Source organism: Lithobates pipiens, unplaced genomic scaffold (assembly GCF_037356315.1).
Source record: "Lithobates pipiens isolate NorthernLeopardFrog02 unplaced genomic scaffold, aLitPip1_a1.2 Scaffold_18, whole genome shotgun sequence".
Classification (NCBI taxonomy): Eukaryota; Metazoa; Chordata; class Amphibia; order Anura; family Ranidae; genus Lithobates; species Lithobates pipiens.
Window position 1 is genome coordinate 639,489,183 of NW_027507758.1, and position 27,862 is coordinate 639,517,044.

General features: G+C 45.2%; 2 protein-coding genes across 2 annotated transcripts in view; one reads left to right on the top strand and one right to left on the bottom strand.

The window, feature by feature from the left end:
• Positions 1-26,037, top strand: part of LOC143989917 (uncharacterized) — a 34,049-nt gene extending 8,012 nt beyond the window's left edge. The window contains 2 exon segments of the mRNA XM_077490190.1: positions 11,630-12,599; positions 24,790-26,037. Coding sequence (XP_077346316.1) covers positions 11,630-12,599; positions 24,790-25,813 — 1,994 coding nt within the window. The 3' untranslated portion in view covers positions 25,814-26,037.
• The window catches only part of LOC143989807 (uncharacterized), a 117,891-nt gene that overhangs the window by 43,350 nt on the left and 46,679 nt on the right, over positions 1-27,862 (bottom strand). The gene's annotated exons all lie outside the window — the stretch shown is intronic.

Below are 27,862 nucleotides of genomic sequence, written 5' to 3' on the forward strand. Positions count from 1 at the left end.
GAGCACCTGAAAGTCACACAAAAGGGGCACAATTCTGTTCCTCTTACTTACTCACCTCAGTCTACCCCGCTATACCTCATGACCTCTCAGCAGCCTCAACTGACTGGGATCATGGTATAACGCAGGGTGACCCATGTAAATGTCTCTGCCCCATCTGCTGCAGGAAAAAAAAATACAGCCACTGCCAACCACATGCCCAGCGTTTAAATGCAAGCTTGTTAAAGTTGCTGGCTCTGTAACTCCTGCCTTTCCGTCTAATGGATTCTGCTCCCTTCTGTGAATGTGCTGTACCACAATGGCAGGTTCCTAGTCACTATTTCTTTTCACATAAGGCCATTCCTGCTTTGTACCATCACGTGGAAGGCAATGTTGTGTCATCGTTGGGCAAGGCATTCAGCCACAAAGTCCACGTTACTGCTGATACGTGGTCCATCAAGCATGGTCAGGGGTTATATTTCTTTCAAAACAAACTGCCTGCAACTCGGAAGGACGCAGGACAGGGCTCAGAGCTGCAGGTTGTTCTGCTCCCACGTCTCCATACAGCTAGTGGTAATGATGCCAGGTTTGTCAGCTCTACCTCCTCTTCTGCTGACTTGTCCTATGACCACAAGTACCCCCTAAGCCTTCAAGGGGCTATTCAATGAGTCAGGCTAAAAGGTACCATGCAGTGCTTCAGCTGGTGTGTCTAGGGGACAGGAACCACACTGTAGCAGAGATTCTTGCAGCTCTGCAGGGGCAGGCCCAGAGGTGGTTCATGGTGGTGTGCGATAATGACACAAACCTCCTTTCTGCCCTTAGACATGTCCTCAATTTGGTGGTGCAGCATTTCCTAAATAGGTACCCAGGGTTGAAAGATCTACTAAAACAGGCCAGAAGAGTCTGTAACCATTTTAGGCGGTCATACACAGCCAGTGCTCGGTTGGCTGAAATTCAGGGGGAACCTGATTTGTGACATGCCCACCAGGTGGAACTCGACTTTGACAATGCTGCAGCAGCCACATATGCAGCAGAGGGCCGTCAACAAGTACCTGTGTGAGTACAGCATAGCGACAGGCTCAGGCCAGCTTAGCTTTTTCTCCCCACGCCAATGGCTGCTCATAAAGGATGCATGCACTGTACTGTCACCATTTTGAGGAGGCCACAAGGATGGTGAGCCGTGACAAGGCATGTATCGGTGACACAATCCATGTTGTATTCCTCCTGCAGCAGACTCTGTGTGGCATTATGGACAGGGCACTTGAGGCAGAGCAGCAGGAGGAAGAGGAGGACTTCCTTTCCTCTCAAGGCCCATTTTATGCAGACACCATGGTTTCTACACCACAGAACACACGAGAGAGAGAGAGAGGAGGAGGATTCTTGCAGTTTTGGAGGCACTGAAGCAGAGGAAGACATACATCAAACAGTAAGGATGGTCCTGATGTTCGAATTGAACGTAAGTTTGACTCGAACATTGGGTGTTTGTTCGTGGCAAATTTGAGTGCCGCGGAGTACCCCATAATGCACTGCGAGATCACAGTGCATTGACGGCTGCTGATTGACCAAACCATGCTTTGGACAGTCACAGCGCGATCTGCTAAGAGAGCCATGATTGGCCAAAGGCAGGGTGCCTTTGGCCAATCATGGCTCAGGGGGCTAAGTTCACACCCCACACTATATAAGGCTGCTTGCACAGTGGTCATATGTAATGTGATACATGGAGGAGACTGCGAGAACTTGCGCTAGATTAGGCAGGTTGGTTAGTGGCGTGCAGGCAGTGTGTATATATATATATATATATATATATATATATATATCTATCTCTATCACGCACACATATATACACACAGTGCATTCAGTGTACAGTATATAATACAGTGCATTGAAGTGGTTAAAGGGAACTCTATGACAGAATTAGGAAAAAAAACGTCACAGGGTCCCCCCTAAAATCCATATCAGGTCCTTTAGTTCTGGTATGGATTTTAAGGGGAACTGCATGGCAAAATTATTATTATTTTTTTTAAATGCCGTGGGGACACCCCAAAATTTATCCCAGACCCTTATCTGAACAAGCAGCCTGGGCCCCCCCCCCCCCCCAAAAGCACCTTGTCATGTTGATGGGAACAAGAGCCTCTTTCTGGCAACCCTGGCCATTGGTTGTTGGGGTCTGTGAGCAGGCGGGTTATCGAAATCTGGAAGCGCTCTTTAACCACTTAAGCCCCGGACCAATTTGCAGCCAAAGGACCAGGGCCCTTTTTGCGATTCGCCACTGCGTCGCTTTAACTGACAATTGCACGGTCGTGTGACGTGCCTCCCAAACAAAATTGGCGCAGTATTTTCCCCACAAATAGAGCTTTCTTTTGGTGGTATTTGATCACCTCTCCGGTTTTTATTTTTTGCGCTATAAACAAAAATAGAGCGACAATTTTGAAAATAATTCAATATTTTTTACTTTTTGCTATAATAAATATCCCCCAAAAAATATAAAAAAAATGTTTTCCTCAATTTAGGCCGATACGTATTCTTCTACATATTTTTGGTAAAAACAAAAAAAAATCGCAATTAGCGATTATTGATTGGTTTGGTAAGTTATAGCATTTACAAAATAGGGGATAGTTTTATAGAATTTTTATAAATATTTTTTTTTTTACTAGTAATGGCGGCGATTTTTTTTATTTTTTTTTATTGTGACTGCAACATTATGGTGGACACATCGGACATTTTTGACACATTTTTGGGACCATTGTCATTTATACAGCAATCAGTGCTATTTAAATGCACTGATTCCTGTGTAAATGACACTGGCAGTGACCGAGTTAACCATTAGGGGGCAGTGTAGGTGTTATGTATGACGTTATGTGTTTTTTTTTTATTGTAGGGGGGCGTGGCCTGGCATGTGATGTCACTGATTGTCCTTCCCTAGAAAAGGGAACAGACGATCGGAGACAGCCACAGTAGGAAGCGCAGGGAGATGTTTGTTTACACAGACCTCTCCTCGTTCTTCACCGCTGGTGTCCCGCGATCGGGTCACAGAGCTGATCGGGTACACTGGTCCTGTGGCCACGGTCACAGAGCTCAGGACCGGGTCAGGAGCGCACCGGCGGCGGCGTGCTCCCAACCCACGGCTGGGCACTTAAAGAATCACGTACAGGCACGTGATTGTGCACAGCGGTCCTTAAGCAGTTAATAAGGGGGCCCCCAGATCCCAGCCCCCCATGTAAATGGGTACATACCCCTACCCATTCATCAAAAGTTGTCAAAAATTAAAACCACAACAGTTTGCTGGACACTTTTTTTTAACAAAGGAATTGTCAATGTCCATCCATCCTCAATCAATGCCACCTGACGGACCCGAAAAGTAGAAAAAAAAAAAAAAAAAAAGCTCCACCTCAATGGGAGGTCTCCCGGTGACTGCTGTCTCTTGGCTGTGAAAGCTGTTATATAGGCAAGGGTGGGGCCACCCTGTAACGTAACTGAGTGACCCTGTATCTTTCTGATGTCATATGATGTCAGAGGGGGCAGGGTCATCCAGTTACATCAGCGGGTGGCCCGCCCTTGCCTATATAACAGCTGTCAAAGCCAAAAGGACAGCAGTCGTCAGGAGGCCTCCCACAGAAGCAGAATTTTTATTTATTTTCTATTTTTGGTGTCCATCGGTGGCGTGATTGATGGCTGGACTTAGTTTTTGACAATTCCTTTATTTAAAAAAAAAAAGTAGATTGTGTTTGTGTTTTTTTTACGTTTTGAAACTTTTTTTGGTGAATGTACCTGATACCCATTCACATGGGGGGGGGGCGGGATCTGGGGGCCCCCTTGTTAAAGGGGGCTTTCAGATTCGATTAGCCCCCCCCACCTGCAGACCCCCGCCAACTAATGGCCAGGGTTGTCAGGAAGAGGCCCTTGTCTCCATCAACATGGGGGGGAAAAGGTGCTTTGGGGGACCCCAAAGCATCCTCCCCATGTTGAGGGCATGTGGCCTGGTATGGTTCAGGAAGGGGTGTGCTCGCTCGCCCCCCCTCCCCCCCCCCCCCCCCCCCCCCCCCATCCTGTCCTCCAGGCTGTATGCTCAGATAAGGGTCTGGTATGGATTTGAGGGAGTTTTAACGGAAGTGGAAAATTCCCCATGTGGCTTTTTAGCAGCAAACAGGATTCAAAAAATATTTTTTCCATAAAAAATATATTAATTTTATTCATTGGACATCAATGTGATACAAAGGTTAAAATATGAGCTCTGGTGTACACAATGCGAGACAGTTTGGACTGAGAGGGGAAGCAAACAGTAGATAATACCATGTGATATAACTGATAAACAATATACATCAGAGGGTACTCCCTCACAGTATTGATGAATTATAATTATACTATCCGATGTTTATAAAATGTCCCAATGCATTTCGACCCTCGAGGTTATGGTCTTCTTCAGGGGGTTCTTACATTTCTATAAATACATCAAAAAGGACAGATATCAATATTACAATATATCATATGTAAACACATTCCTTTATAAGTAATCATATATTAGACTTGGCAAACACACTATATTTACCCCTTCCACCAAGACGGCTCGCTTTTCCAGAGACTTCCCCCCCCCCCAATGATGATCCTGAACCCTGCTTGGGAATTGCACTCACCTCCACGCCAAGGGGAGAACAGCCCCGGCCCATGAGGCTTGCAAGTGGTCACAGGTTAGTATACCCCCGTATAGGGGGAAGCTCAGAGACCAAACCACCCGAAAATTATTGTAATTAGTCAGCTGTATATATATTTGATTGCTATTATAACATGGGTCATAGAAATTAACTATAGCAAAAGATGGTGCTGATAAGGTAAAGGGCGACATTCCTAATTTTTTTTTTATTTCTTAGCAAGGAAGGATCTCAAAGTATATTGGGATCCCCTCCGGATAAGATTAATTATAGTTATTTCCTAAATCTCATATTATATAATTAATAATAAACTGAATCAAATAGTAAGACCCCTTTCACACTGGGGCGTTTTTCAGGCGTTTTTCAAGCGCTTTATCGTTAAAAAAAACGCCTGTAAAGCGCTTGAAAGAAGCCTCATCTGCAGTCCCAATGTGAAATGTCAGCGCCCGAAAAACGCTCGTAAAGCGCCGCTTAAACTAGCAGCGCTTTACCAGCGTTTTTCAAGCGTTAATGGGGCGCTTTTAACCCCTGCTAGTGGCCAAATAAAGGGTTAAAAGCGCCCACAAAACGCTGCTACCAATAGCGTTTTTCAGGCGTTTTTCGGGCGTTTTACAAGCGCTTCCCATTGATTTCAATGGGAAGGGGCGTTTTAGGAGCGTTGTATTCACCGCTCCAAAAGCGCTGCAAAGAAGCTGCTTGCAGGACTTTTCTTGACGCTCTTCCAGCGCAGCGCCTCAGTGTGAAAGCACTCGGGCTTTTACATTGGGATTGCAGTTGCAGCTTCTTTCAGGCGCTTTTTTTAACGCTAAAGCGCATGAAAAACGCCTGAAAAACGCCCCAGTGTGAAAGGGGTCTAAAAGTGCAAGTGTATAATTATGAAAAAACGAGGAGCAAAGCAGTCTGCTGGTGTCTGTTCTTACCCAAGAGTCTGAGAAAACATGTCTGTGTGCTCACATCAGGGATCAGCTGAGGAACTCGGATGGAAAGCACTTCCTCTTATACCCATATAACATTTGGTCATAGGTTTACTCCCACTGGGAGGGGCCATCCCTAGCAGCATGTGCAAAATACAGACTGCCAGACGCAATAAGAACAAAGTAAGTACTAAATAGTGTGAAAATGAAAAACTTAATCAATAATAACGTAGCACTAACCCCCTGAAGGAGCTGCTGGTTTGATTGGGCGTACCATTACCACCTTCTCCTCAGTCTGTGTCTAGGGGGTTCCCATGGTAGATGGCCCAGTAAGCTAGGGTTGCCACCTTTTGTTCAAGTCAAACCCGAACACTTTAGCGTAGCACGCCAATTTTTTTTTTTTTATACTAAAAACTATACACATACTTTGCTATTAAATTACATTTCTAATCAAATTAAGTTAAGCACAAGAGTCCCCCTTTACATCAGAGCCCACAGAGTTCCCCTTTTTACATCTGAACTCGCAGAGTTCCCTTTCACTGTAAGGGGGGACTCTGCAGACTCTGATGTGAGGGAGAACTCTGGGGACTCTAACATAAGGGATGCTCTGGGAACCCTGCTGTAAGGGGGGAACACTGAGAACTTTGATGTACGGAGAGGATTCTAATGTAAGGGGGAACACTGTGGCCTCTGGTTTAAAGGGGAAATCTGATGTAAGGGGTGCTCTGAGAACCCTGATTTACCTTAGTGTACTCACTTAGAGGCAGGAGAGAGAAGGGGGGAGACTTCAGTCACAGACAGGGATGGATGGTGAGCTCACTCACCCCTTGGCAGTCAGCATCTCTCATCCAGATGTATCTGAGGCAGCTGAATTCAAATTTTTTCGGCCCCATCTTTCCTTTTCTGAGGCAGAGCACCAGGGATTGGAGTGTGAGCAGACCCAGAGGGGTAGGGGTGGGGGGGAAGAGGTGCTGCTCGAGCCCTCTCTCCTCTCCCGTCTGTGTGTGTGTTTGGGGGTGGATTGTTAGTGCTGGCTTTGAGCAGTGTGAAAGAGTGTAACAGACACTTTCAGCTTAGACAACTGCAGTCAGCAACCCTGCTGGGAAGCCATAGTCCAGTCTAACTAATGTGTTCCGGGTTTCTGGCAGTCTGAAACCCGGACGCATGATTCCAAACCCGAACTGTCTGGGTGAATCCTGGACAGGTGGCAACCCTACAGTAAGCTCAGAGACTGACGACAGATCTGCATAAAGGGATTTTTATTTGCAAAACGTAGACAACGAACAGTCTCTCAAAATAGGATCAGAGGGTTAGGGAAGAAGCTCAGGTACTCTTAATGTCAAAGTCAATAATGAAGGACTTGCTTACTTTGACTAAATCCAGAGAATAGCCATTCACACGTGGATGTTCCTCAAGTTGGACAGTCCCTCTCTCACAAGGCCTAGCAACCAACAAGGTGCTTTACTCAGGAAAAAGTCTCTGCCACAGACGTTGTTGTAGAGCAGGGATATGCAATTAGCGGACCTCCAGCTGTTGCAAAACTACAAGTTCCATCATGCCTCTGTCTCTGGGTGTCATGCTTGTGGCTGTCAGTCTTGCTATGCCTCATGGGACTTGTAGTTTTGCAACAGCTGGAGGTCCGCTAATTGCATATCCCTGTTGTAGAACATACAGAAATACGTCTCTACCACAGACGGTGTTGTAGATTTCAGGAAACGAACACTTATGGAACACCCGTGTGATACCTGGATCTTTCAGTCACCTTGGCGATGTCCATGAGACCAGATTCTCTTAGGTACTTCAGCCCTTCCAGACTCTTGCTAAGAAACCAACCCGTACGTAGTCTTCTTCTGAAGAATCCTCCCCTGGATAGCTATGAAGTTACTGGGCCTCTCCAACTACCGGAGACGGCACTGGACCACCTTGGAATCCTGCTTTAGTTTCCTTGCCTCAGGCTAGCCCCGAAACAACAAGTCGGGTGGATCCGCATCCCAGGCCATAGCCTTCCTGGGGGCTGGTAAGGAGGACCAGGACCATGAAGTCAGAACATCCTTCTGGACCTGGAACCCCAAACCACGTGACATCCGCATCTCAAGTACCCTCTCCCAGAAAGCACAGCAAGAGTGACACTCCCACTGGGCGGACTCCGAAAGAGAGTAACTTAAAGCGGGAGTCCGCCGGGAGTTCCGCCGTTTTTTGTTTTTTTTTAAAAGCCAGCAGCTACAAATACTGCAGCTGCTGACTTTTAAAATAAGGACACTTACCCGCCCAGCGCGCCCGCGATGTCGGCACCCGAAGCCGATCTCTCGATCGTCTCTCGGGTGCTGCCGCTGCCATCTTGGGTATGGGAATCAGGAAGTGGAGCCTTTCGGCTTCATTTCCCGGTTCCCTACTGCGCATGCGCGAGTCGCGCTGCGCAATAAGGATGGACCCGCTGCCTCTGGGATCTGTGTGTTTCCCAGCAGGCAGCGGGGGACTTTCGGAAAGGGGCGTAATCTACGCCCCTTTCCGCAGAGAGCTATCCCGGAAGTGGGTGCAGATACTTGTACTGTACAGGTACCTGCACCCCATTCCCCCTGAAAGGTGCCAATTGTGGCGCCGGAGGGGGGAGGATTCCAATGAGCGGAAGGTCCACTTTAGGGTGGACCTCCGCTTTAAAGCACTCAACTAGACTGTGGTTCCATGCCTGCCAGAAGAGACAGTGCCCCTGGTGGCCAGGCTGAACATTCTATAGTCCAGTCAGACTAATGCTGAGGTCCAAATTTAGAACAATTGTACCTGAACCTTAACTTTCAAAAGACATAGCGCGTGCTCGTCAGGAGCTGGCGCTACAATAATAAATACCTAATTGTTTTGCAGGAATTATTCAGGCACTGTGATATCCGCAATTAGATACACAGTGTCTGTGTGTTCAGATCAGGAACATGCAAGTGCCATGTGTGAGTAGAAAGAAAATTATAATAAATTACTAAGTAAATAAAGTAGCAATCATGCAGCCAGGCAGCAGAACAGTCTGTGAATGTCTGTTCCCACCCAAGAATCTGAGAAAACATGTCAGTGGGCTCACATCAGGGATCAGCTAGAGAACTCCGATAGAGAGCACCTCATCTTTGACCCACGTTTATAAATGCTTTAAATGATAACCGGTGTATAGTATTTGGTCATAGGTTTACTCTCACTCCGTGGCCACCTCAGCGTTCCGGAAGGCAATACTCCCCTGGACTCTTCCGTCTCCTCCAACGTAACTAACATGACTGGAGAGGAGCTAACGTGCATGCGCAGCGCATGAACTCCCCACAAATGTGGGGATCACACTGCGCATGCACGCAGCACCATCCCCATCTGGTGGCGATCACAGAACGCCGCCGCCAAGGTTAGAGCTTCCTGCAATGGCAGCCGTAAAGATTGCAGGTGCTATTTAAAGGGAGATGTGTAATATGAAAGTGAAAAAATATTAAATCAGCAGCTAGCATCAACAACCTAGTATAATTGTATGGCAAAAAAAATATTATAAATAAAATACAGCTCTAAACAAACAATCTCAAAAAACCTTATACAGTGATATATGGTAAAATAATATTCCCTGAAATTGTAAAATTCCAAATAAAAATAAAAATACTGCGTCAACACCAGTGTTCACACCGGACAGTAAATTCAAGTGTATAACTACATAATATAGTCCATTACAGTGAAAAAAAAAAAGGGGTCTCAGCTCTTTAAGCCTGCGATAAAGAAAGTGCCTTCGGGCCCAATATACATATATATCCAAATATGTGATCGCATAAAAAGCGCTGATAAAAACAAGCTAAATCAGTGAGCACATATAGACGTGTACATTCTCCCCTGGGAAGTAATTGAGTTCTATCTGGATAGGTGGAAACTGCTGCCCCCCCATCAGAATGGGTAAAGAAGTGCTGCCCTTTAAAAGTGTTGTTATGCCGAGAGAACTGTATCCATCCACATATCATCAGTGACAATCCTTATGTAGTAGTAAATAGATAAGGTACGCTTACCACAACTGATGGACACACACACACACACAGCATCATAAAAAAGAGGAAAAAAAAAAGGCTTCCAAAGGATCTTTTATTAAAAAATAAAACTAAAGATAAAAATGCACAGTCACCCATCCGGTAGGTGCATATGAAAATCACAGCGTGGTATCAAAAAAATCGAGTGAGTTACAAACCCGACATGTTTCGGACTAAAGCCCTTCTACTGGGGCATCTACAGTGAATTTTCAGGGGATATTATTTTACCATATATCACTGTATAAGGTTTTTGGAGATGTGTAATATACATGTCCCCCCCCCCCCATCTTGACGGGTAGCCGCTGGGCCCTAGGCTGACACCCAAGGGGACAGAGAGAGGACAAGACCATAGAGGTCCAGGATCTAAGGAGAAAAAAGTAGTAAAAATAAATAAAATATAAAATCTCTTAATTTTACTCTTTAATCTTTTGTCATAATGACCAATAAGGATGACCTCAGGTGTGTTTGCACACCCCATGTGCAGAGCCCATCAGGACAGGAAGTCGGCACGGCACTGCGCTGCGCTAATCACATGCAGAGAGACATTTCCCGATCTCTGCAGCCGCACATCAGGACAATGTTTCGCTGCCTGTGAATAGTGCAGTGCCGCCTTCCTGGCAGGCTCTGCACGTGGGCTGTGCGCACACGCCGGAGATCAGCCTTAATGACCAATAGTCTAACGTAGCAATATCAATATTTATATATAATGGATTTGAGGGAGGAACCCACTGCAATTTTTTTTCCTTGATTTTTAATCTATATTGCCAGGAGCCGGCAATACATTACAACTGTGTGCAAGTTTAAATGACATTGCTTCCTTTAAAAAGGTCATTTTGCTGCAGCACTGTTTTACACATCACACAAATGCGCAACTTTACAGGCAGACTAAGGGGACCCCAAAGCATGATATTTAACCACTTCCCGCCGGTAAACGGCTTTTCTCAGTTCATGCTGACAGGGAGAGCAATCGGCGCTCCAACAGAGATGGAGAGCTTTCCAGTCAAAGATCCACTGGCTTACTGGGTCATGAAAATAAACCAGTGGCCAGAACTTGCCCAGTATCGAATGGAGCTGCTGGGCTGCCCTGCATCCAGCGTGCTTTCTGAACGTGCATTCAGTGCTGCTGGATGTTTTGTTACTGATAAAAGAATGTGTCTGTCCACAGACTCCGTGGACCGTCTGACACTTATCAAAATGAATCAGTCCTGGATTACCAACAGCTATGAAGCCCCTAAAGTGTTTTTGGGGTGTGGAATTTCTGCGGGATTGCTAGGCTGCCTAGTGTTGTGGGTGTTGATTTCATCTGGAAGAATTTTTTTGGTGCAGGTTTCATAGGCACAGTTAACACACAAAGACCAGTTTTTCCACACCTGTTTGACAGGTGCATATCAATTTAATTTTTAACAGCAAGACCAATTCATGCTTTCATCGAGAGTATTTCTAAAGGTTTGCGGTGTGAAGGCGCCACCGACACCCAAAGACCAATTTTTCCACACCTGTTACTTCTATCCAAAGTCTGTGGAAGAGACACCAGAATTTATCCAAAAAATTCTCTAATCTTCTTACCAGTGCACTCCATTGTGGACCCATCATACACACTGGCTTCTCAAGCTGTTGCTTACAAAAAAGTCAGAAAATCTGCAAAACAGCGTTAGGGCTTTCTTACATTTTAATAATATTGATCTCTGATTCTGATATGTAGCAGATTCTCCCTCTAATAATACATCTATCTGTCTGTTATTCTCAGAGTGGATTAAATATCCAACTATATATCTGGAGATTTATATTTACTGCTGTATATAGATATTCAAGTATATTAACTAAATTATACACCAACATTTTTATTTTTTTATCCAACTAGTCGATCCATCAAAACAATAATCAGTCAACTAATCAATTATGAAAATAATCATTGGTTGCAGCCCTACAGAGGACCCGTTTACTAGTTACTGTACCTTGAGGAGGGAATAGTAAGATCCTCCGAGACAAAAGTGGTCGGGGTCCTAGTTTAGGGGAACAAATCAGCTCATGTCTAGTAATAATCTTTGTATTTCTATTTTAGTAGATGGACGGGAGATGAGGAAAACCTCAGAGGATTGTCTCACTTTGTCTCCAGACTGTAAAGTAGAAGATGAGGACATCACACAGTATAGTCCAGGAGAAAACCCGACTACCTCAAATGTCCATCCGGCACCACACAGTGTAGATGGACCATCGTATTCCTCTTATCCTGAGGAACCTCAGACTGTGCGGGACGTCCTTCCAACAGAGAAGAGATTTTCCTGTACAGAGTGCGGGAAGTGTTTCCATTCTAAATACCATCTTAATGTGCATAAAAGATCTCACACGGGAGAGAAGCCGTATTCCTGTCCTGTGTGCGGGAAATCTTTTTCAGTGAAGTCTCATCTTTACACACATCAGAGATCTCACACGGGACAGAAGCCATATTCCTGTCCTGAGTGTGGGAAATGTTTTATACAAAAATCAGACCTTGTCATACATCAGAGGTCTCACACTGGTGAAAAGCCGTATTCCTGTCCTGAGTGTGGAAAATGTTTTTCAGCAAAGTCCAATCTTTACACACATCAGAGATCTCACATGGGGGAGAAGCCGTATTCCTGTCCTGAGTGCGGGAAATGTTTTTCAGTGAAGTCCTATCTTCACACACATCAGAGATCTCACACAGGTGAGAATCCATATTCCTGTCCTGTGTGTGGAAAATGTTTTTCAGTGAAGGCCGAGCTTTGCACACATCAGAGATCTCACACAGGGGAGAAGCTGTATTCCTGTCCTGAGTGTGGGAAATATTTTTCACAGAAGTCCAATCTTTACAGACATCAGAGCTCTCACATGGGGCAGAAGTTGCATTCCTGTCCTGAGTGCGGGAAATGTTTTTCACAAAAGTCCCATCTTTACACACATCAGAGATCTCACACGGGGCAGAAGCCGTATTCCTGTCCTGAGTGTGGGAAATGTTTTTCAGCGAAGTCCAATCTTTACAGACATCAGAGATCTCACACAGGGGAGAAGCCGTATTCCTGTCCTGAGTGAGGGAAATGTTCCTCTGAAGTCCAGTCTTCCTGTACATCAGGGATCCCACACAACCCTCGAGGTGTATTAGTGCCTTGAGTGCGGGAAATGTCTTCTATATGAATGTTGCTGGACATCACAGCTCTCATGTGGGGAAGAAGCACACCCTGATATACACCTCAGATATAATCCATGGCTGATCTTCATCATGGAAGAAACAGTTCATAAGGAGATCACCAAAGACATGGATGAAGTGTTGTACTGTGTTGGCCATTGATAGCAGTAGAAAAATAAAAATGGAGTCATTACCTTTCATTGGCTGAGTACATTTTGTGGTGTAAGATTTCACAAACACTTGAAGTTCTATTTAAAAAAAAATTTGTTGAACAAATGTGAGCTGCATTCACCCAGGCAAGATGAATATTGGTCGTATTTTATTTCATACACTGATTTCCTTGGCTCCATCTAGTGGTCATCATTCAGTATTGTGCTATTTTTACTAATGGCGGTATGTCAGGAAAAATACCCCATTATGATCACTAGATGGAGCTGACCATCATAGGAAATCACTTTGCTACATTATGGCCAAACTATGTAATGGCTGGATGAATGTTTGTCACATTCATCCCATGAATTTTCTATAAGTAGACCCCTTAGTCTCCTTCATCAGACACGTCTTCAAACTAATACCTGAGATCATACTCATACACTAAAAATTGCCTAAACATCACACAGACCCCCCCTGAGGTATATATACAAGGCATATCTCACCCCATACCTTGTTGCGATGCAGTCTTGATTAAGAGAGAAGTATTTTGTGGCTATGGTTATATATGGGGCTCGTCCTTCAGTGGTTATTTTTGTCCACATGGATGAGTTGTACCCGTATTACATATCCGAGAGATCATTTCATAGGGCAGAAGACGGATATCAAAAAACACAAATCTATTGTGCTAGGGTTAGTACAAAGATCCTACATACAGCAGCTAGCCCAGTATTGTTGGAAACAATATAAAGTTTTCTCTTACGTTCACTGACTGACACAGCTCCTTTACTTTAGACTATCGGGTTGTTACGCCACCTTCAGAAGAGGACTAGGCAGAACATGTTAACATGTACAAAAAGCAGAACTTTCTAGTTCAGCCCAAGGGGCGGTCCCTTCAGTAACAACCCCCCAGCCTGCCTCCTGCAGCCTCAGTTTTTTCTGCCTAGTGAAGGAGAAGGACCTATTAACCCTGCGGGCCCATCGGTCCATGGATTTTTCTGCAGAAGTTTGCCTTTTTGCGCAAGATTAAGATCCTGTGATCTGCTATCAACAGCCGGCTGGGTGACATGCTGGATACCCATATCCTTGTAGTCTCCCCAGCCTGGCCAGCGAGCGTGTGCAGACCAGAGCTCCGCGCTGGGTTGGTCACAACATGCCTCTCGGGCTCCAGGGGTGGCCGGTGAGCGCAATGCTTCCTGGCACACATATGACCGGGCAGCAGCCACCCCATACTGATCGGAGGATGGGTCTGTGATGGAATGTTCCCCAGCTCGTCCGGACTGGTAAGTACAGCTCTCCCTGCCTTGGTGGGGCTGAGCAACTGGGCATTCCCCAGGAGGTCGATTCGGGAGTCCCTCTCTTCTCTCCCTGTCCCTATCTTCCCTCCCCCTATGGGGGATGCTGCATGGGCTGCTGAGCAGTGTGTTTGCCACAGACAGAGGCCCCCTGGGGGGCTCTCACCTTGGGTGGGGGCTGTGTCTGTTGTCTCTCCCCTGGGTGTCTGGAGGTCTGTTTCTGCTGATCGCTGTAGTGCTGTCTGCTGCCATTTTCTCTGCCTGTATTTCACTGTCCCTCTGTGTATACAGTGCTTTGGCGGCCATGTTTGGTGTGACCAGGGAGAAGCATGGTAAGGAATCATTTTTCTGTAGTTTGGCGGCCATTTTCCCTGTGATATGTCCTTCATACTGGACGCTCAGCGGCCATTTTGTTGTAGCCTAGCACGTTTTTCATGCCCAGCGCTGATCCCTGAGGCTCCGAACAGAGCGGTTTTCTCTCACAGACACCTGGGAGTTGACACAGGAACACCTAGCTGGATGGCGCAGAGCTTTGTCAGGGTGGTGAATCCTGCGGTGGGGGCCCCTCAGCCTGCAGCAGTTAGGAGTGTGGGAACATCACTGTCCTAAGTCCCCAACAGGTGGCGGACAGGGTAGGGTCAGCATAGCTTCAGAAACTGGTGTTTCTTCCCCTGAACTCCAGGCAATTGCAACTGGTTCGAATAGATCCAAAAGGGGTGACCGAGGGGAGGTGGATCTGCCTTAAAAAAGAAGGCGGGTCTGAAAGATTCTGGTCTTTTTCATTTCAGCACCGTTACCATTAGGACAGAAGAAAAGCATGCATTGAACCACGGCTTGAAATTTGACCCCTCAAAGTCATCAAACAAATTCGAAACCTTCATTTATTTATTTATTTATTTAGTGTTTGGGGACCCGGGTCCTGCCCCAGGGGACATGGATCAATGCAAAAAAAGTTTGAAAAATGGCCAGAGCAGTGATTTTAATAAGGCTTAAAGTGAAACAATAAAAGTGAAATATTCCTTTAAATTTCGTACCTGGGGGGTGTCTATAGTATGCCTGTAAAGTGGCGCATGTTTCCCGTGTTTAGAACTGTCTGAGAGCGAAATGATATTCCTAAAGGAGAAAAAGTCATTTAAAACTACTCGCGGCTACAATGAATTGTCAGTGTTGGCAATACAGATAAAACCTTTGAAAAAAAGAGCATGGGATTTCTCCACAGTCCATTACCAGTGCCTTTGGGTCTGGTACGAATATTAAAGGGGAACCCCGAACCCAAAAAAATTGTGTGGGGGTCCCCCAAAATCCATACCAGACCTGAAATTAGGGGGGAAACCTGTGCCAAGTTAAAAAAAATGGCGTGGGGTCCCCCCAAAATCCATACCAGACCCTTATCCGAGCATGCAACCTGGCAGGCCGCAGGAAAAGAGGGGACGACGACTGAGCTCCCCACCCCCGAACCGTACCAGGCCACATGCCCTCAACATGGGGAGGGTGCTTTGGGGTAGCCCCCAAAGCACCTTGTCCCCATGTTGATGGGGACAAAGGCCTCATCCCCACAACCCTTGCCCGGTGGTGGTAGGGGTCTGTGAGCAGGGGGCTTATCAGAATCTGAAAGCCCCCCTTAACAAGGGGATCCCCAGATCCTGCCCCCCCCCTGTGTGAGTTAGTAATGGGGTACAAATGTACCCCTACCATTTCACAAAAAAGTGTCAAAAGGGTTACAAAGACAAGAGATAGCTTGGGACAAATCCTTTTTAAAAAAAAAAATAAAAAATAAAAATGTCCCACCATGTAAGTTCATGGCACCCGACGGACTGAAAAAAAAAAAAGCCGCAACCGATCTGCCTCCATGGGAGGCTCCCACCGAGTGATGTGTCTTCTCTTTGACAGTTCTTATATAACTGAGGGCGGGGACACCCGGTGACGTAACCGGGTGACCCCACCCCCTTTGACGCCACGGGGGGGTTCCCCATGGCTTCCCCAGGGCATGGTCACCCGGTTACGTTCATTGTCTCTGGAAGTGATGTATGAAGTCTGGCAGTGGGGTGAATTGGTGGATTGTTTGTTACTAGCGGCAACTACATTGCTAAAGTTATAAGGTTTCCTGCTTTATTAAATAAAGTAAAAATCTGTGCAAATCCATGTAATCATACAATATTTAGTGCTCAATATAGTGTTCTCTGCAAGTCCACTGCTTCCACTTTACATTGACTTCAACAAACAGATTTTTGTGGAAAAATTCCACAAATCAATAAAGATCACCACTAAGGGGGCGCCCTCACCATCACGTGTGTAATAGGTGGAAGAAGGCGTGGCTACACTACAGCTGCCACAGTTTGGAGCACCGAGAACTTTACACCTTATCAACTTTTCACTGATTGGTCTATTTGTTTTTTAGCAAAATAAGTTTGTTGAAGTAGATGCAAAGTGGAAGCAGTGGACTTACAGAGAACACTATATTGAGTACACAATATTGTATGATTACATGAATTTGCACAGATTTTTACTTTATTATAGCAGCAAATATTATAAGATTTAAAAAGTAGTTTTTTTAAGAGGATGCAAAGTGGAAGCAGTGGACTTGCACAGAACACTATATTGAGCACCAAATATTGTAAGTTTCTATGAATTTGCACAGGTTTTTAGTTTATTCAATATAGCAGCAAATATTATAAGAATAAAGAAGTAAGTGTAAAACGGAAGCAGTGGATCTGCAGGGAACAGCATCTTAAACACAAAGCACTTTATGTTGTATATGAATTTGCACATGGATCAGTTTACCTAATTTATTGAAAACACCATAAGATCAGTGAAGTAGGTGTAAAGTGGAAGCAGTAGACCTGCAGAGAATATTATTTGAGCTCCTAGCACTTTATATATGAATTTCTCCACATATTGTAGTGTATTTGTGATGATTTATGTGCACACACAATAGGACAGCGCTGTGACACATAATGCTCTTCTAGTTGATAAAGGGAACACTTACCTTTGTTACAGCAGCAGTCCGGTATAAGTTATTTCTGTAGGTATTTGAGTTGTTACACATAGCGCGGGTTTTATTCTATTTATATTGGGGACATAATTGGCCAAATCTGGGGATCAGGAGCCAATTCCACCCTTTACTCTCGGCTGGGGATCTTTGTATCCATATAACAGATGTTCTACATGACTAAATCTGACATCAATTTTACTGCAAAATCAAAGGGGCCAAAATGTCTTCCCCCCGAGCAGTAATATATTTCTATCCCCCTTGGTGGGAGTGGAGATGACCCATCTATAAGGATATACAGTACATACACACACAGCACAAGGCCGTGTTCACATTACGAGATGTTTCTCATGGCTGCAGTTCCTCTGATCTCCACAAGGTGGTGATCTCACTTCTACCCAGACAGGAAGTCTCTATGGAAGACAGGAAGTGATGTCAGGTGCAGACAGGAAGTGATGTCAGATACAGAGAATACAAAGGACATTCCATTTGGAAGGACATGGAGAGGAGACGTTGCTGGATCTGATGGCAGAGGAGGTAATATGTAGATTAACCCCTTCAGGGGGATCAGTTGATGATGAATATATCTTCCCTCCAAATCTGGCCATACATGGTTCAGTTTTATAGTTTAGCCAGCGGGATGAGAGGTAAAAACTGAAGTGATTCCCCCATCCACACATTGGAGGGGGATGGGGGAATAGAGTGACTTTTATCCAGCAGTGACCACACATGGATGGAAATGTGACCGATCCCTGCTGAACCAGCTGAATTTCCATGTTTCTATGGTCACCATGGTGACTAGAAATGGCGTCCTGGCCCCTGGGCTCTTGTCAGCCCATTTTCACTGTTGGTCTGAATAATGTTTCTGCCTGAAACCCGGACACATTATTTAGACAGGAATGTGGCTCGAAGGGGAGGAGGAGTAGATGATGGCACCTGACCTGTGAAGTCAGGGGTGGACTGGACAGGACAGCGGCATGAGAGGACTCATCTCACTGAGCTCCCGCTGCCGATCTTTCTCCTTTCCACTGCTGCATTACTGTCACCATCGGCTCCTGATTCCACCCACAGCTGCCTGTGTCCCTGCAGAGCCCTCCGGCAGAACAGAGAGGAAGGAGCGGGATTGAATCTCCAACATGGTGCCACCTCGGCACTGCCACAAAGATCCCCACAAGGTGCTGAGAAACAGGACTACAGAGTCCTTACAGGAGTAACCAGGACAAGCCTGCAAAGCAGCCAGCTAAGAGACCAGCCAGGGAGGGTCATGCTGCTTTATGTACACAAGATGTCCTCTCCATACACTCTGCTCTCACACACTGCTGGGGGGAGATGTACAGGACATGCCGGAGGACACGGGGGGGATTACATTACTGTCCTGTGTTCTGCACCCTTCTTCTGCATCCCATGTCCTGCGGTGACCTTCACCCTTCTCTGACCCTGTACCCTGCGCCTTTCACCCCATGTTCTACGTTCGGCGCTCTCTACCCCATGTCCTATATTCTGCACACTGTACCTTTCCCCTGCACCACATGTCCTGCACCTTGCACCCCAATATTATATATTCTGCACCCTGTTCCCCAGGTCCTGCATTCTGCACCCCTGCGGTGAGCTGCACCCTTCTGCGTTACCCTGCACCCCATATTCTGCACACTGTACTATTTTCCTGCATGCCATGTCCTGTGCTGACCTACACCCTTCTCTGTTCCCCTGTACCCCATGTCCTGCTTTCTACATTCTACACTACTTGCCCTGCACCTTGTCCCCCATGTTCTTCGTTCGGCACCCTGCACCCCATGTCCAGCATTCTGCACCCTTCTCCTGCATCCCATGTCCTGCAGTGATCTACACCCTTCTCTGGCACCCTGCACCCTTCTCCTACTTAATACCACCCTATACCCTGTGTTCTGCAACCTTCTCCTGCATTCCATGTTCTGTAGTGATCTTTACCTTTATCCTTCTTGGGTCCTGCACCTTGCACCCCATGTTCTATGTTCTACACCTTGCTCCCCATGTCATGTATTCTACACACTGCACCCCATGTCCTGTGTTCTGCACCCTGCACCCCATGTACTGCACACCACCCTTTTCCTGCATCCCATGTCCTGTGGTTACCTGCAACCTTCTCCAGTACGCTCTACCCCTTGTCCTACATTCTGCAGCCTGCACCACTTGCCCTGCGCCTTGCACTCCATGTTCTACGTTCTGCACCCCATGCCCTGCATTTTGCATGTGCCCATCCCTTGCACTCCATATCCTGTGTTCTGTGCACCCTTCTCCTGTATACCATGTCCTGTGGTGACCTGCACCCTACTCCGGTACCCTGCATCCCATGTCCTGCATTCTGAATTGAATGGAGAAGGGTTTGGTGGCCGGTACCTTAAAGGTTCGGGTGGGCGCTTTGTCAGTATTTTTAGAGGGACAGTTCTCTCAGGACCCTTTGATCATTAGGTTCTTTACGGCACTGGCCAAAGCCAGACCAGTGCTGTTTAAATTCTTTCCTAAATAGGATTTGTTGGTGGTTTTACAGGGTTTGACTAAAAGGCCCTTTGGACCACCGGAGGACACTACGATTAAGGATTAGTCTTGAAAACTAGTTCTATTAGTGGCAGTTACTTGGGCTAGAAAGGTCAGCGAGCTTCAGGCCTTATCTATTATTGAACCTTTTTTTAGTAGTAGTTCTGAGGACAGACCCAGGTTTTTTGACAAAGGTCTCTTTTTTTTTTTTTTCCATAGATCCCAGGAGATAATTCTGCCAACTTTCTGTCCATCACCGTCCTGTCCTAAGGAAAGGGTGTTTCAAAGTTTGGATGTGAGAAGATGCTTGTTACATTACCTTGAGGTTAAAAAGGGGTTTAGTAAATCCATCTCTCGGTTTATACTGTTCTCAGGGCCACGTAAAGGTTGCAGAGCTTCTAAAAACACAATAGGAAGATGGCTTTGGATGGCCATTAAAGAAGCTTATAGGGCCCTGAAAGTAGGACCTTTTGTGGGCCTGGATGAGTTTCTCCACTTTCACCCGTCACTATAGTGATGGACTTTGCTTTCAGCCACTGAGCAATCTTTCATCGGGAAAGTCCCGCTGGTGGTGGTCCCACCCCAGAGTAAGTACTTTCTTATCTCCAGTACTTACTGGAAAGACGATTTGGGAAACCTTACCAGGCTTACCAGTAACAGTATTTTGAGGAGTCTTTCAGGACAGCACCTTGACCCTTCCTTGATTGAGATTTTTACTGTGGCATTATTGCTATGCTTTGTTTATATTTATATATATGTTTATATTTATATATTCGAGCATGGCTGGAGGTACTCGATAACAGCTGAGGCCATGGTGGAAGTGTCTGGACTTTAAAGTGGTGACTGCAGTACTTCCTGGGAAATTGGGTGGAGCTGCACTCGCTCCGGGTGCTGTCCTGAAAGATTCCTAGAAATACTGTTATCGGTAAGTCTAACTAAGGTTTTTTTTCTGATGCTGTTAGGATGTGGGCAGACCCTTGGCATCCTCACTAGCAAAGAGGGACTGTTGGTCCTGCGTTGTATGTAATGGCATCAGAATACCTGCTACAAGATTCTAATCTGCAGAGTGTGGGGGTCCTGTGTGGGTAAATTATATCTCATTCTGAAGTGGGGCTTTAATAAAATGGAGACCTGAATGATGAGGTGAGGAGGATTCTGGGAATATCATTTGATTTTTGAAATTTGTGTTCAGATCTAGAGTTTTCCTCCTGTGAAGTCTGGAGATCACATGACCATCACATTGCCTCCACCTCCCTCCCTGATAGAATAGAGAAATACAAAGAAGATTCTAGAAGTCACCAGAGAGATGATGGAGGAGAGGTGAGGAGGATTCTGGGAATTCTGGGACATTATCCAGTAACAGACAAGGGATGTGTCTGGATGGTGACTGTATCATTGTGTGTGTCAGGTTCCTATAAGGTGTCAGGATGTCACTGTCTATTTCTCCATGGAGGAGTGGGAGTATTTAGAAGGACACAAGGATCTCTACAAGGACGTCATGATGGACAATCAGCCGCCCCTCACATCACCGGGTAAGAGGAGACTTTATTGTAAAGGAGAGAGCAGTACGGAGGCTCCACCTAGATCCCCCATCATCTGATAAACACATAGAAACAATGTATTCAGTCAGTGTGTGTGTTTCCTACAGATGGATCCAGTAATGGGAACCCACCAGAGAGATGTCCCTGTCCTCTGTATTCCCGGGATTCCACACAGGAAGGTCACACCATCCCCCACCATCATCAGGTAGATGAGGAACAATCACTGATAGTATCATTAGGATCTGTACATTATCTGCATTGTTACCATTGATGTCATTTTTATTATATATTCAGAGTGGAAACCTGAGAGATTCTAAAGTTAAAGAAGAGATAAAAGAGGAGGATGATGAGGATGGGGTGATGAAGGAGTCAGAGTTTCTAAAAGAACACAAAGATGATTACCAGGACACCATGGTGGAGTCATCCAGCTACAGAAACCCACCAGAGAGATGTCCCCGTCCTCTGTATTCCCGGGATTCCACACAGGAAGATCACACCATCCCCCACCATCAGGTAGATGATTGACAATTATTGGTAGTTCTGATTTATACCTAAGTGTGTCTGATACAATGAATGTTTTATTATATATTCAGAGTGGAAATCTCAAGGATGACAATACAAATGTTAAAGAAGAGTATAAAGAGGAGGATAAGGAGTATGGAGTGATGGAGGAGCTTTCAGAAGGACACAAGGATATGATGGAGCCACCAAATACCAGGAACCCACCAGAGAGATGTCCCCGTCCTCTGTATTCCCGGGATTCCACACAGGAAGATCACACCATCTCTCACTGCTACAAGGTTGGTGGGATGGAGGATATAAAACAGAGTCATGGAGACAATTGTGGATTTTTATGCGATAACACAAAAATAAAGCTTATATTTTACAGATAATATTCTTTCTCATTTTCTTGATTAAGAGTGGAGATCCAATGGATATAGAATTTGAGGTGAAATCAGAAGAAGAAGAGAGGTATGTGAGGGATGATCAGCAGTCTATGGAGGAGGATGGAATAACGGGGACATTTATAGAGGAGGACACTCCTACAGAGATCAGCACAGGTGGGTCATTAACACTAAATACATTCCTCCATCCATACTGCTCACTGATTGGTCCAGAGTAGGGCAAGGACTGGGTGATATCAGCTTGTAATCCCCTGGTCACTTTCTCCTCTGAATACCGGGCAGTCTCTTGTGGAGTCCCTCAAGGATCGCCGTTGTCACCAGTCCTCTTCAACATATACATCCACCCACTCCTCCAAATCATCAGATTATGAGACCTCTGCTTCCACTCGTACGCTGACGACACACAACTTTACTTCCGTATCACCGGACAAAGAGACCTTCACCAACAACTAGAAAATTGCCTCAATTTAATAGAAGACTGGTTGACCACCAACTCCCTCAAACTCAACGAATCAAAGACAGAGCTTCTTATCCTACACTTGAACCATAATTCCGTAACCAAGACCTCCTGGACGCTATCCGCCATCTTTGGGCAGACCATCTCCCCAAAGACCAAGAGTCTCTGGGTCATTTTTGACTCACAAATGTCAATGGATGCACAAATAGGAGCAGTAGTCAGTGGTTCTCATCATCTGCTACGCAGGCTCATCCCCTTTATCCCAAAGAATGACAAAGCAGTGGTAGTTGGAACAATCATTAATTCACGACTGGACTACGCAAACTCACTTTATATAGGATTACCCCAATATCAACTTGCGCGATTACAACTTATCCAAAACACGGCGGCAAGGCTGATAACAGGGAAAAAACCCTGGAAATCAATCTCCCCTTCCCTGGGGAGCTTACGTTGGCTAACCGTAAAGAATCGGATCACATTCAAGACCCTTTGCCTCACCCACAAATGTGTGCATAGAGACGTTCCACAATACCTAATTGAGAAAATAAATCATTACACACCAAACTGCAGTCTTCGATCATCTAACAAAAACCTCCTCCTCGTGCCCAAATCCCAGTACAAATCAAAGGGGGATCGGAGATTCGCTGTCCAAGGACCTCGGCTATGGAATGCTCTACCAATCAACATCCGCCTGGAAGAAAACCACCTGGCCTTTAGGAAAAAAACTCAAGATCTTCCTCTTATAGATGATGGACAACTAAGCTCTTCGCAGCGCCTTGAGGCGATTCAGTTCACGTTGTGCGCTTTACAAATATTTCACTCACTCGCTTTCCTGAGCTGTGTTCCCATCCTGTATTTCTCTCGGATAATCTTCCTTCTCTGTGCTGCAGACACAATTTATGTATCTAGACTGGATTTATGGAGATTCTGGGGTTCAGCTGGCAACAAAATGTGGATTTTCACCATAGGTGTTACTAGACCTAGGCACCTGGAGTATGTGTTTTGTGTGTTCTAGCAATATCTCTTACAGAACAATTCTCCCAGGATTACTTGCTCTGTTGTCTGCTGGCTGTGCCGGGTGGAGGGATATGTCTGTATAGTCTCAGACCCAAGTCACTGAGTGCAGTCTCAGGAGATGGGAGGAGCGGTGTGGGACCTCTGCAACATGTCTCTTGTAAACATTTCATCTTCCACTGAATACCAATATTAGGAGTCCTGACCCTTACACTATATCATTTATATTTGTACATTACATACTCCTGACCCCTGCACTATATATTATATGTTGTACATTACATCATTCTGATACTATATAGTCCTATCTGTTGTATCTTATACAATATGTTGTACATTACATAGTCCTGACTTCTGCTCTCTCCCCTCCCCCCACTGCTATATATATACACATAATATGTATTCGCTTTTGTTATACCCATTTCCTATGAGCTGGACATTTTATATCTGATGATTTGATTGGAGCACAGACTTATTTACATGTTGATAATAATGTGATAACATCCTCAAACTTTGGACCTTTAAACAGAAAGTGATAATGTGGGAGGAGTCAATAACCCAATGACGGTGGTCTTCAGGATCAGTCCAGTCTTCATCTTGGTTGTTCTCCCCCCATCCTCACTCTCTGACCTCTGGTGGGGCTCAGCCCCGCTGTTATTCATGACTAAATCATGGACTAAATAAGGAAGTGCAGGACTTCTTGTGTTGGGAAGATGGCAATGAGTGATAGAGGGGGAGGGGGACACTCGTCCTATAATCCCCTCATCACTGTCACTCCTATAAAAGACAGTTCTCGTTGTTTCCTCACTCTCTGACTAAGGTCCATGAATAAAGAAATGATCTGGTAGGAGATCAGAGGACCCATTTACTAGTTACCTTGAGGGGGGAATTGTAAGATCCTCAGAGACAAAGCTGCCTGATGTGGGCGGAGTCCTGGTTTAGGGGAACCAATCAGCTGATGTCTAGTAATAATCTTTGTATTTCTATTTTAGTAGATGGACGGGAGATGAGGAAAACCTCAGAGGATTGTCTCACTTTGTCTCCAGACTGTAAAGTAGAAGATGAGGACATCACACAGTATAGTCCAGGAGAAAACCCGACTACCTCCAATGTCCATCCGGCACCACACAGTGTAGATGGACCATCGTATTCCTCTTATCCTGAGGAGCCTCAGACTGTGAGGGACGGGGCCGTCCTTCCAACAGAAAAGAGCTTTTCCTGTACAGAGTGCGGGAAGCATTTCCATTCTAAATCCCATCTTAATGTGCATAAAAGATCTCATACAGGAGAGAAGCCGTATTCCTGTCCTGAGTGCGAGAAATGTTTTATACAAAAATCAGTACTTGTCATACATCAGAGATCTCACACAGGTGAAAAGCCTTATTCGTGTCCTGAGTGCGGGAAATGTTTTTCACAGAAGTCCAGTCTTTACACACATCAGAGATCTCACACAGGGGAGAAGCCGTATTCCTGTCCTGAGTGCGGGAAATGTTTTTCACAGAAGGCCACTCTTTACACACATCAGAGATCTCACACAGGGGAGAAGCCATTTTCCTGTACTGATTGCGGGAAATGTTTTTCAGATAAGTCCACTCTTTACACACATCAGAGGTCTCACGCGGGAGATAAGCTGTATTCCTGTCCTGAGTGCGGGAAATGTTTTTCAGTGAAGTCTAATCTTTACACACATCAGCGATCTCACACGGGAGAGAAGCCATATTCCTGTCCTGAGTGTGGGAAATGTTTTTCACAGCAGTCCACTCTTAAAATACATCAGAGATTGCACACGGGGGAGAAGCCATTTTCCTGTTCTGAGTGCGGGAAATGTTTTTCAGTGAAGTCCTATCTTTACCAACATCAGAGATCTCACACGGGGGAAAAGCCATACTCCTGTCCTGAGTGCGAGAAATGTTTTTCACAGCAGTCCACTCTTAAAATACATCAGAGATTGCACAAGGGGGAGAAGCCATTTTCCTGTCCTGAGTGTGGGAAATGTTTTTCAGCTAAGTCCAATCTTTACACACATCAGAGATCTCACACGGGGGAGAAGCCGTATTCCTGTCCTGAGTGTGGGAAATGTTTTTCACAGAAGTTTGATCTTTACAGACATCAGAGATCTCACACGGGGGAGAAGACATTTTCCTGTCCTGAGTGAGGGAATTGTTCCTCACTGAAGTCCTGTCTTCCTGTACAATCAGGGATCCCTCACAACCCTCGAGGTGTATTAGTGCCTTGAGTGTGGGAAATGTCTTCTATATGAATGTTGCTGGACATTACAGCTCTCATGTGGGGAAGAAGCACACCCTGATATACACCTCAGATATACTCCATGGCTGATCTTCATCATGGAAGAAACAGTTGATAAGGAGATCAGAGATCACCAAAGACATGGATGAAGTGTTGTACTGTGTTTGGCCATCGATAGCAGGAGAAAAATAAAAATGGAGTCATTATCTTTCATTGGCCGAGTACATTTTGTGGTGTAAGATTTCACAAACACTTAGAGGTCTATTTTTTTAAATAAATTAGTTGAACAAATGTGACCAACATTCACCCAGCTGTGACAAGGTTTGGCCATATTTTATTTCATACACTGATTTTCTTGGTTCCATATAGTGGCCATAATGCAGTATTGTGATTTTTTTTTTTTACTAAGATATTTCAGGAAAAATATACCATTGTGTCCACTGGATGGAGCTGGTTATCATAGGAAGTCACTATGGTAAAATAGTGTTAGAATGTTTAATGCTGGATGAATGCTCGTCAACCAAATTTTCTATAAATAGACCCCTTAGTTCCTTCAGCAGGCTATGGTTTCATACCGATACTTGGGGTCATTCTCATGCATGCTGTAGAATAGTAGAAACTGATATATTTATTGATACGTTAATTAATCGGTTGCCACCCACCCACAGTACATTTACTGCAGCAGGGCTGCACGGACAGGCTGGATCAAGTACAAATGTACGTCATCTAGCTAAGGGGCACTCAGCGTGCCGCTCCTCCGACCTCTGTATTCACCAGCTCCCAGTATCCGGCCACTTTGAGCTGCTGGAGGATCTCATGATCACAATGTCAACAAAGCTGTTATGAATTAATTGAATTCATAATAGCCGTGATTCCTATAGTGATGCTGTGATTGGCCTACAGCTATCACATGGTACTTGGCCAATTACAGCCCCCTATGCCATGTGGTAGCTGTGGGCTAATCACAGCTGGCATGAATGTAATCCATTGATGACAGTTAAAAAAATTGCTGTTAAAGTGTAAGAAACAAAATTTCCTGATCACCCCCCTCAGAGTAGTACACTGTCACTATGGTGACACTGAATTACTCTGATGAATTGAAGTAAAAAAAAAAGTTAAACAAAGAAAAAAAAATTAAGTAAAAAAATGTATTTTTCTTTTTAACATATTGACACTAGTCAATTTCCCTGATCACCCCCACATCAGTCATATGATGACATTGTACTGTACTGGTGACACTCTGATCACCTCAAACCAGTCATATGATGACACTGTACTGGTGACACTCTGATCACCTCACACCAGTCATATGATGACACTGTACTGTACTGGTGACACTCTGATCACCTCACACCAGTCATATGACACTACTGTACTGGTGACACCCTGATCACCCCACACCAGTCATATGATGACACTGTACTGTACTGGTGACACTCTGATCACCTCACACCAGTCATATGATGACACTGTACTGGTGACATCTTGATCACTTCACACCTGTCAAATGACACTACTGTACTGGTGACACTCTGATCACCTCACGCCAGTCATGATGACACTATACTGGTGACACCCTGATCACCCCACACCAGTCATATGATGATGCTCTACTGCATTGGTGACACCCTGATCACCTGACACTAGTCAGAAATAAAGCTTTACTGGATCTACTGATTACCAACAATACAGACCTGATCACGGATGTGGAAATACTGGGCAATTTAGGTAACAGCAACCACAGGTCAATTGGCTTCAGTATAAGTCACACAAATAGGCCACATAAGGGGAATACAAAGACACTGAATTTCAAAAGAGCCAACTTCCCTAAATTACAAACCTCGCTAGAAGGCATAAATTGGGATAAAATCTTAGGAACAAAGAACGCGGAGGAGAGATGGGTTTGCTTTAAGAGCATATTAAATAAGGGCATTAACCAGTGCATCCTATTGGGTAATAAATTTAAAAGAGCAAACAAAAGTCCTGGATGTCTTAACTCCAATGTAAAAATGCATATAAAAGCAAAGGAGAAGGCCTT